This window comes from Nyctibius grandis, chromosome 5 (genome assembly GCF_013368605.1).
Source record: "Nyctibius grandis isolate bNycGra1 chromosome 5, bNycGra1.pri, whole genome shotgun sequence".
NCBI lineage: Eukaryota > Metazoa > Chordata > Aves > Nyctibiiformes > Nyctibiidae > Nyctibius > Nyctibius grandis.
Window position 1 is genome coordinate 14719363 of NC_090662.1, and position 11191 is coordinate 14730553.

Below are 11191 nucleotides of genomic sequence, written 5' to 3' on the forward strand. Positions count from 1 at the left end.
TAGTAGAAAGGCTTCCATGTACCGAGAGGCAGAGCAGTATCCATCAATTCCTGCTCCGGGTGGTCCCAGAGAGCTCCCCCCAGCCCTGCACTGTCACGGTTTCCTTGCCAGTGCTTTGGCTCTCCACCCCAGACTGTTCTCAGCCGAGCTAAGTGCTCCCCGTGTTTGCTGCTGCTGGCAGTGCACACCCACGGAGGCCCAGCATGTTTCATAGAATCAGAGAATGGTTTGGGTTGGAAGGGACCTTAAAGATCATCTAGTTCCAACCCCCCTGCCATGGGCAGGGACACCTTCCACTAGACCAGGTTGCTCAAAGCCCCATCCAATCTGGCCTTAAACACTGCCAGGGAGGGGACATCCACAGCTTCTCTGGGCAACTGGTTCCAGTGTCTCACCACCCTCACAGTAAAGAATTTCTTCCTAAGATCTAATCTAAATCTGCCCTCTTTCAGTTTAAAACCATTCCCCCTCGTCCTATCACAACATGCCCTTGTAAAAAGTCCCTCTCCTGGTTTCCTGTAGCCCCTTCAGGTACTGGAAGGCTGCTAGAAGGTCTCCCCAGAGCCTTCTCTTCTCTAGGCTGAACAAGCCCAACTCTCTCAGCCTCTCTTCATAGGAGAGGTGCTCCAGCCCTCTCATCATCTTCATGGCCCTCCTCTGGACTCTCTCCAACAGCTCCATGTCCTTCTTATGTTGGGGGCCCCAGAGCTGAACGCAGCACTGCAGGTGGGGTCTCACGAGAGCAGAGTAGAGGGGCCGAATCACCTCCCTCGACCTGCTGGCCACGCTGCTTTTGATGCAGCCCAGGATACGATTGGCCTTCTGGGCTGCAAGCACACACTGCCGGCTCATGTTGAGCTTCTCATCAACCACCACCCCCAAGTCCTTCTCCTCAGGGCTGCTCTCAATCCGTTCTCCTCCCAGCCTGTATTTTCAGACACCTGTTTGCAGGTGTCCAAAAGGGCAGCAGCTAAGATGGCAGCTGAGAAGCCGTGGCCTCGTGTTAGTATTTCAAGCCAACAAGCCCAGACAGCACCAGCAGGGTAAGGGTTTGGCCAGCGGGCATACATACCCCTGAGGCAAATGTTTTCAGCATATGTATTTTTAATATATTGCTAAATATATTTTAATATATTTAAATAGATTTTTTTTTTTTAAGGAGGGGTTGTGTGTGGTCTAATTAATGCCTTTATCAATAGCTTAGTAGCTATAAAAAAGTGCGGTTTTATTTTCCTCCCAGGTAGCCGGCTGCTGCAGGTGTCCCTGAGGGGAAGCCTGTTTCGGTACGTGGTTTTTGCTTCAAAACAAAACCTGCATCGCATCGTGGCTACGTGGATTTGCGCTTCGCTGCACCCCGGCAGGCTGAGGACCGCCCTTGCGCCTCACACGGCCCTGCGGGCTCGGCACCCCGGAAGGAAGCCCTTCGGCAGGGCAGGGCCGCGGGCCCCAGGGCCCGGCTGCAGGAGGGACGGGGTGCCCGGAGCTGAGCCGCGCCGGATGGGGCGGTGGCTTCCGCGGGCAATGGGGGAGCCGCGGGCGGCGGCGGTGAGGGCGGTGGCCGCCGTCGTACTCGGGGCGGGCGCCTGCTACTGCCTGTGGCGGCTGGCGGCGGGCGGCCGGCGGGGGCAGCAGGCGGCGGCCGGGGCCGCCCGGGGCCCGCCGTCAGGTGAGGGGCAGGCCGGGCGGAGGGGGCGGGCGCCGCGGCGTGGCTGCAGGCCGAGCGGCCGCGGCCGGGCCTGCTTCCGCGGTGCCGCTGGAACGGGGAGGAGGCCCCGCGCAGCCGTGGCGGGGTCGCGGGGGGTTCCAGCCCCGTCGCTGGAGCGGGGCGCCGGGCGCTGCCCGCCTGTGGCCGCGGAGACGCGTCTGCTCCCTGTGTGAGGGGGTGCCACTGTGCCGCTTGTCGGCCCGCTGGTAGCCCTGCGAAGTTTTTAAAGGACTCCAGAGCGTGTTTGATATTTTAAAAAGCCTAATTTATTTTTTTGGAGTCCCGTAAAGCGTACGACCAATCAGTGTATTTACTTAATGGGCTCATTTGCTGTTCTGTTATTAAAGTTGTGTTCCCCCGTAATTCAAAGCTAAACAAAGTGTTTAGACAAGGATGAGGATAAAAACCCATTTTGCCATTCAAGCTAGCTCTTGGATTATCATAATTAACTTTGACCTCTTTTTTTTCTCCTCCTCCCCAATACCATGCTGTTTGCCTGGTGAGATTGTGGCAGATAATATGTGGAATTATAAAGGACTGGTTAGCTCAAAAGTCATTTCAAGTCATCTATGACTAGTCCAGTAGTCATAGATCAAGTCTTCAGGCTGTTCAGCTAGCTAAATAGTTATGCCTCCAACCTGGCTGAAAACGGTCTTTCATGGCGTTTGTGTCAGCCTTTTATGAAAGCCAGGTACTTCAGAACATCATCCTGACTCAGAAACAGCCTTCCTCCGTTGGCCAAGTGATGCCTTTCTTAACATTGTGGCTGTCAAAGCACCTCGGGGTACTAGGAAAACATCATTATCATAATTTCCGGAAGTAGTAGTCTGCAAGTTGGAAGTTTTATTTTCTTTTCCTACAGCGGCCAGACAGATTTCCACACTTAATTTCAGGCAACACAAGGGAAAAACATTACCATGTTTGGTGAATGTTCCTGTTAATTTTGAAGGAGAGGTTTGCTGTTGGTTAACCAAATAGTAATGTAGCCCAGGGTCTTAATATGTATTGCTTTTATTTTCTACTTTGAAAAGAGATAGTCAGAGGACTCAGGAAAAAGGATGGAAGTCCTGCTGTTGTAAAACACAATCTTTTTGCCATGATACGATGGTTGAGTACAATCAAACTTAGAAGAACATGTCCAACGACTGAGAGCTAAACCTCAGCTTTGTAAAAAACGTTAAGTGGTAACTAAGTGAAATGTCTTAAACTTGGTATCAAGTATTTCATTTTTAAACACTGACAGACAACAGTCCTCCAGTGTCAACCCATACCATGGATGCGGATGCTCTACAGAAACTTATTCATTTGCTCCAGGCCACAGATGATCCATTAATTCAAGAGCAAGCTTTAATCACTCTCAGCAACAGTGCTGCCTTCTCTGTAAATCAAGTAAGTGTTGTTCTGTAGAAAACGATAACATTTCAGTACCCATCAGTCTGGAAGATGAGAGGTGCTGTTTTGCTGAAGAGTGACACAGGACTGAGAGCTAGGATAGCTTGTGTTCTAAAATCAGTTTTATGTCTATGCCTTAATTTCTGCTAGCCCAAATAATATAATTTACCAGCTTCACAAAATTTATCTAAGCTTAATGTTTGTGCAACTTAAAGTCTGTACAGAGTTCTGTATCTTCTAAGTGCTGTAAATATCTTTTGTTGCTTACAGTTATGTAATGTTAATGACAGGGTTGAATTGGAGAAGGGTTAGTACTTTTAGGATCACATCTGAAATTTACTGAGATAAACTAGTTTTTTATCTTTACAAAGTTGTATGCCATTTACATCGTAGCAACTTTCCAACTGTCCAGGTCTCTGCGAATCAATTGGAAATATGATGCAGAAAAACTTTGAGCTTGATGCAGATTTTCATGCCTTTGTAAAGGTTTAACCTCCAGGGTCCCACCCATTTTCTTTTTTGTGTTTTTTTTTTTTTCCTTTTTTTGTATGTACTTATGACATCTGTCTATTCTGGCTTCTCAAAACTTTTCTTAATATAAATCTCTGGGAACAGAATATAACTGAATCCCAAGGCCCATTGGCCATGTTTTTTTTTGTTGATGGTTAGAGTCTAAGTGAGAAAGATTTTTAAAAAAATCAAGTGTAATTGAAAAGAAAGATAAAATTTTAGAACTTCTACTCATAATAATACAAAGCTGCATCTTGAAATTCTGTTCTGTTCAGTTGGGACTTGTAGGTACTGTGACCTGACTCAGCTACTGTATAAATTCATTATGCAATAATTACCTTTGATTCTTCGTAATCTAAAATGCTTTAAGCGTGCTTTGCAGGCCAAATTTTAAAAGTGAAGTTATCGTGTCATTGTCAAATAATGTCAAATAGTACTTTGGCCCCGAGCAGGGCTGTTCTTAATTTCAGTGGAAGCAATAAAGCAATATCTGCTAACACTCTCTCTTTAAACAGAGTAGTCTATTCTGGAAGTCTTCACTCACACATTCTTTTTGCAATAAAATGGAAACTTTGATTAAAGCCTTCAGCATTTAATTTAATTTTTAATAATCTGATTAAATATCTGTTTTATATTTCAGGATATAATCCGAAATTTGGATGGCCTTTTTGTTATTGGAGGGATGCTCTCAGATTGCATTCCCAAAGTTAAAGAAAAAGCACTAAATGCACTTAGTAATTTGAGTATGAATATTAAAAATCAGGAAGAGATACAGGTAAGTTTCTTAAGGGGAAAAATCAAAGTAATTGAGATGAGGAGATAGTACAGGGCTTTCAGCGTATTTGTTAAATACAAGCCAGGATGCCAAAATGTTTTGAGGTTAGACACACAAGTCAGCAGATCTGGATGGTCTGTGCGTCCTAAGGCCAAAAGGATGACTTTAAAAATGCCCTGCATCACTGGCACTTAATTTTTTTAACAGACAGTTAGGAAACTGGGCAGTTTGTGTTCAGCTTTCACCAAATGAAAGCTCATTTTACCAAATGAGCTTTCACTCCTGGCTTGTATCAGGAATAGTGTGGCCAGCAGGATTAGGGAAGGGATTGTCCCCCTGTACTCAGCACTGGTGAGGCCGCACCTCGAATACTGTGTCCAGTTCTGGGCCCCTCACTACAAGAAAGATGTTGAGGTGCTGGAGAGAGTCCAGAGGAGGGCAACAAAGCTGGTGAAGGGTCTGGAGGGTATGTCCTATGAGGAGCAGCTGAGGGAACTGGGATTGTTTAGCCTGGAGGAAAGGAGGCTGAGGGGAGACCTTATCGCTCTCTACAACTACGTGAAAGAAGGTTGTAGTGGGGTGGGGGTCGGCCTCTTCTCCCAGGCAACTAGCGGCAGGACTAGAGGACATAGCCTCAAACTGCACCAGGGGAGGTTCAGGTTAGACATTAAGAAAAATTTCTTCACAGAAAGGGTTATTAGGCATTGGAATGGGCTACCCAGGGAGGTGGTGGAGTCACCATCTCTGGAGGTGTTTTAAGAAAAGACTGGACATGGCACTTAGTGCCATGGTCTAGTTGACACAGTAGTGTTAGGTCAAAGGTTGGACTCGACGATCCCAGAGATCTCTTCCAACCTGGTTGATTCTGTGATTCTATTCTGTGATTCTGATTCTGTGAAATGCTGTTAAACAGCGATTGCACTGCTAAGTTTAAAGTGAAATTATGTGAGGCAAGATGATTTGCAAACATGTCTAGAACATGGAATTGATCCCCTGGGTTTGTATGAGGCCAATTTTTCAGGATGATACTTTCATCTTAAAAGAATAGTGTGTAATAAGGATAACAAGACCCACTGGTAAATATAGTAGATGGTATGGATGTGAAAGGACCAACCACCAAGAAAGCATCACTTTTTATATTATCAGATTAATCAATATATCAAGAAGTGTCCAAGCAGTGAGCTGATGCAGATTTGAAGATTTTTACTAGTTTTTTCATTAGCGTGATAAAAAGGCAGTTTGACTGTACATGGTAGTTTGCAGCGTCTTTAGCGCTGAGCAACTTTTTTTGAAGTGCTTGCCAACAGCAAATATTTATACAGGCATATAGGTAGAAAACAACTCCTTTGGTAAAGGCAGAGTTATTTTTTTCTTAGTTAGGACTCCAAGATTTGTTGTATAATGTCATCCAGAAGAAAATTTGGTAAAATGTAGTTGTTACTGTCAGTTGTCATCACTGCTCCTGAGGAGTACTCCAGTGAATGGGCCACATGGTTGGAAGAAAGGATTTCATTCCAAGGCTTGTCCTTACCTTGTTCTCAACATTTAAGAAGACTTTGGTTGCTGTAAGTGATTTTAAAAATAACTCCTTAAAGCAAATGTGCCACTTCTGGGATGGAGTCAAAGCAATTTGAGTTTTCAGAGCAATTTATGTGGCAGGAAGGTTAGTGAGCAAAACTCCGTAATGTCTGCTTCTGTCATGCCAAGACAATGTTTGAATATATTCAGAACAAAAAAAGCACTTGTTTCCAAGAACATTGATCAGGTTATGTATTCAGCCAGCAGTGTTCAAGAGGTATTTACACTACTGTGGCTCGGCCACTGATACTATTTGTGAATAGAAAATCTGCTTGTATCAAAAAACGTCTTCTCTTTTTATCTCCTTCCCTTTTTCCCCAGGTATATATTACACAAGTTTGTAGGAATGTTGAGTCAGCTCCCCTGAACTCTGATCTGCAGCTAGCTGGACTCAGATTGTTGACAAATATGTCTGTTACCAGAGACTACCACCATAAGATGATAGACTCAATTCCGTGCTTTTTTCATTTGCTTTCAGAAGGAAATGAAAGGATGCAGGTACTGGGCAGTGTATTGTTACAAACCATTTATGAAGCTGCTTTACTTGCCTCCATTTACTGTTTTTGTAAAATGGTTTAAACTGTGCTTAGAAAATCTAATATTAATGATAGCAGATAGTACATAAAATCCATAAAATATGGATCTATATTACTTTCTCAATGTAAATTCAGAAAGAGGGGAGGAAGGGAATCTTAAGTGGAACGGTGGGGCTAGAGATCTACCAAAGCAGTGCTGTGTGCACTGCTATTGTCCTACGCCTTTGCTATAGCAACTCCAGAATTCTCTTCTGCTCGCTAAACATTGCTGCTGCATCACAGAGCAAGGAGGATCTGCATGTGAAAGGCTTCACTGATGCATGAATCTCTCTAGGGAAACAAGCAGCAATAACCTGTTACGGATTTCTGTTCCCTTATGCTTATTACATCTCTGGCAACCCTAGTGACTGCAATGGGAAATTGTGCTTATTTGTGAATTATTGTAATATTGAAAGAAGATAAAAGCTTCAAACAGGGATCAAATTCAGTGTTTATTCAAGATGTCACAGTGCCGTCAATATCAGTGTACTCAGTTGCTCTGTCAGATCAAAACTAGTTTTCCAAAACATAAAAGGCCACTAAACTTAGCAGACCTGTTTTACTTAAGTACAATAAATAGAATTTGGTCTTTTCCTAGTGTTTAGTTAAAAGATTAGTGTCACAAGGTCCAGGAAAGTACAAAGGTGTATTTCTATATGCTTCTGATCACATTTTAAATACAGTACTTAAGCACCCTCTGTATGTTTTAAAAATACTCTGTATTTTGCCTACTGTGAGTTGCTATAGATCTTCCCTTATTTTGATGTTTAAGGCAAACTGAATGTGCTTCTAAAACATCTATACTTAGTACATACGTACTAGTGGGTCCATAAGCTCTGTTTTCTCCTATACCAAAGACTGAAGTACACGACTCAAGGCGTTAGTTGACCCATTCTGCCTTTTCCTCTCCAAGTCAACACTGACCTGTTGATGCCCATTACTGCTGTACTTACTGGTTTTGGAGCTTGCAATTAACTTACATGTTCCTCATTTCAGATTCAGGTTTTGAAAGTACTTGTGAACTTATCTGCAAACCCAGCCATGACAAGACATCTTCTCAAAGCTCAAGTAAGGTTCTCGCTATTTCACAGTATTTTTAGCATTTATACATGTGCATGCATTAGAAGAATTTTAATGTATTGGAAGTATATATGTAACTCCAGAGTAAAATTCTAGGAAGTATCCAGTTTATTAAACTTAGTAGCTAGAAGTGTACATTCTTTCACAGGCTAGCCTTCTCCAGAGTGTAGTGTAGTACAGATACCATACTTGCAGAGAGAGAGTCATAGAGCCTGTGGACTTGAAGACAGTTTTTTATACTTCCTGTGTACCATTCCAAACAATCACTGACAGCTTGCAGAAGCCTGTTCTCACCTTCCCTTTCCACCAGAGGGGTAGTACTGTGAACTTTTCTATATAATATACAACGTACCCTGGTAAGTTTCAAAAACAAACTCAAAACCTTGTTTCCAGACATGCAGTCAGTATATAGATTGAAGACCAGGTACAAACATCAAGTACAAGCAGTACTGTAAATGATCCTTCTCAACAGCTGTTTCTATATCTAACATACTGTACCTGAGACGACCAAATTCCACTGAAATCCCCACCCCTTTACTCACATGCAGCCATAAAACCGTTGTCTCTAAGAACTGTAAGTGAACTTACCCTGTGCATTTACTTATGTCTTCGTGGAGAGCTTGATCTGACATTTGCCATTGCTGGTCTTGGCATACAGGTTTATTTCAGTTATATCCTTTCCCCACACCAAAACAAAGAGTCAGGGACTGGAACAATGCTGCATCCTCCCCCCCTCCCCAAAGTTAGTTTCTCAAAACATGCAGTGGCTTTTATTTTTGAGCTCTCTGCCATGAGCAAAGCTAGTCTAGATCCTACCGGCTTTTCATTATTAAAACAAGATCAGGGTAGCTGAATATTCAGTTCTCTGTTAAAAGTGTATCCTTTTCTCCTTTATCAGATGTGCTAACATAAAACCATTCAGATCACTGCAGAGGGCAAAAGCAGCATTATTGAGAAGGAAAGCAGACCCTCTCTTCCAAATGGGATTTTTCCAGACAGCCACATTTTGGAGATTGAAAGTACAAAGCATTTATTAGCCTGTGATGCACAAGCCAGTCTTTTCTAAAGAAGAAATGTGCATGCTGTGCAAGTTTCTGGCATGCTTTCACAGCATATGAAGTTCTGGTATTTCATAGGGTTTCTGTTTTAGATGGTTTAGGGGCAGATTTTTTTGTTCCCTTGTTTTTAAGCTAGATTTAGTTACATGTACTTACTGCTGGTGATTAAGTATGGATTATTTCTTGAATATCCTAGGTGCCATCGTTCCTGTTACTTTTTGACAACTATATAAACAGAGATATTCTGCTTAGAGCCCTGACATTTGCAGCAAACTTGAAAAAGAACGTGAACAATGAAGGTGGCACCATGATACAGGACCAGTACAGTGAAGATTCGGTTTTCTTTACACTCTGCAGGGACTCTACCCCATTCGCTCAGAAACTGGCATCTTTGTTGCATCACCCCGATACAGAAGTGAAAGAGCAAGTTGTGAGAATATTAACACAATAGTGATTTCTTTAAAAAAACAAACTGACCTGATAAGAGTATCTAATCTTAGGAGTGCTATGCTAAAACCCCCACAACAAGCAAGCAATAAAGCAACCAAAAAAATACTGAATACTACAATTTTTACAAAAGCTTCCTGTTCTGTAGCAGCCCTTGAGCCTGCTGTCCTTGGAGAGCTTTACTCATTTTTCTCTGCAACTGGAACATCATCGGAATAAGTGCTTCTGTTGAGTTAGCCCCCATAAAGTTTTAGTCATCGATCCAGTGTTAATTCAAAATGAAGTGGAATACATATAAACATCATTGGAAAAGAATCTGAAAGAAGTTTCATTGACGAACATAAAACATACTAGAAAACACTTCATACTAAAACGAGACTACTAAAACGTCCTGAACACTGCAAAGGCTAGAAAACAAGTTTTCCACCTTGTACCATTTTTAAGAGACATGTATTACTTAAACTGTTACCAGATGCTTCATCCGTCTAAGTTAATATACCCACTCTGCTCTTAATAAAAATATTACTCTTCTCTTCCTGTAATTCAATAGATATTTATTTTCAGTAGGCAGCTTTGCAAATAGCTAAAACTGCAAGAAAAATGTGACCTTGAAAATACAACATGTCTATGCCCTGATCACTACAGGGGTAAAGCTACATGTATCTAATTTATCTGCATAGGTAGTTGTAACTCATCAATACAGTTAAGGCAGAAATAGAAGTTGGCATGATTCCCAGTGAGAACCCTGACAATTGCTGCATTGACAGTGCACTTCCCTTTCTCCTTCCCACTGCTCCAAAAACACTGTTCATTGTGTAATAAGCAAGTTACATTGCAATCACTTAATGTTTTGTCACTGTTTGTAGATTTAATTTTTTTCTGCTTCTGTATTTAAGAAAGAAAAATAAAGGCTAGGTCAGACACTAAGAATTTACCAATCCCACCTTTCTCTTCTGACAAGAACTTAGACTAGTCTGTTGTAGGTATATCTGATATATACATGTGTTTTCTTAAGCTCAGCAACGGAGGTGTGTAGAGGTCCCTCTCCATGTTCTCCAACCTAAAAATAAGTTTTTCAAGTATCATCTTTTTGATAGTTAAAGTTGATCTCTTATCCTTTGCTTTGATAGCTGACAGAAACAAGTGACCATTGTCCCCTTCTCTAGAGACACATGAAAACTTGTTACAGTGTTGTCTCAGTCATCTTTTTCTGGTCTAGAAAGACCTATTTTAAATGCTTTCTTCATAGAACAATGCTATTGAGATGTTTTGAAATCATGCAAGACTCTCCAAAGTGTCTTCTACACAAGTGTGTCTAATTTTTTTATCCCCCACACCCTAGATGGAATCTTAACAGCACCAAGCAAAGCGTTAACAATCACCATTCTACGTACAAATTCTGTGAATGAATGGATCAAAAACAAAATGTATGCCATTACTGACATTTAGTCTCTGATCCTTGTGAGTCAGTACTTCTCTGCTCTGTGGCTGCTTAGCTAGGTATTCTGTATTTTAGTTGCATTCTTTCTAAAGCACAGAATTTTACAGAATAGTCTATTGAAGATGTTGAAAAATGGAAAAAAAAAAAAACAAGCCCACCTGATTTCAGTTTTAACCATCTCCTTCGAAGTACTCAAAACATCCTGCAGGTTGGTGTCCTCCACAATATTATGAACATGTAATACGCATTATATTACCCAAATCGTTATTGAAGCTGTTGTGTTAATACAAGGCCAAATAGAGACTTCATCTGAAATACCCTCCCAAAATCAACACTGAATGATTGAGAGTAGTTTTGAACGAACTCTGGTGAATACATCTAGACCATACTAGAATTACCTTTTCAAATAAAGAAGTGTTGATGTTTGTCAAATATGAATCCCACCCAAAGGAATATAAGCTACTTTTTCCTCATATGTAAGTATAATCCCCTGTTCCAGAACCTTTCCTCAGCATGAACTTGGACTAACAGATCTTTGCCTCCTTGTGCTGTTCTTTGTTGGTACAAAGATCTACGGGACTTCTAGGACTTCCCAATACAAATTTTTAAAAGATAACTGTCAACAGTTAA

At 41.9% G+C, this 11191-nt stretch overlaps 1 protein-coding gene across 2 annotated transcripts; it reads left to right on the plus strand.

The window, feature by feature from the left end:
• The first annotated feature begins 1418 nt into the window (after positions 1 to 1418).
• Positions 1419 to 9662, plus strand: ARMC10 (armadillo repeat containing 10). 2 transcript variants are annotated; one of them, XM_068400806.1, is made up of 6 exons: positions 1419 to 1666; positions 2949 to 3094; positions 4248 to 4382; positions 6282 to 6458; positions 7532 to 7603; positions 8870 to 9662. In XM_068400806.1, exons 1-6 carry the CDS (start codon positions 1498 to 1500, stop codon positions 9122 to 9124), a joined length of 954 nt encoding a protein of 317 aa, XP_068256907.1. In that variant the 5' UTR covers positions 1419 to 1497; the 3' UTR covers positions 9125 to 9662. The 2 variants fall into 2 exon arrangements, with proteins under 2 accessions (XP_068256907.1, XP_068256908.1); XM_068400807.1 differs by lacking the exon at positions 6282 to 6458.
• The last annotated feature ends 1529 nt before the right edge of the window (positions 9663 to 11191 follow it).

Bases quoted from the DNA above. Each gene is read 5' to 3' on its own strand.
- ARMC10 (XM_068400806.1), top strand. From the start codon at position 1,498: ATGGGGCGGTGGCTTCCGCGGGCAATGGGGGAGCCGCGGGCGGCGGCG. The intron at 1,667-2,948 runs GTGAGGGGCAGG...AAACACTGACAG, and splicing joins CGCCCGGGGCCCGCCGTCAG to ACAACAGTCCTCCAGTGTCA. The intron at 3,095-4,247 runs GTAAGTGTTGTT...TTTATATTTCAG, and splicing joins CTGCCTTCTCTGTAAATCAA to GATATAATCCGAAATTTGGA.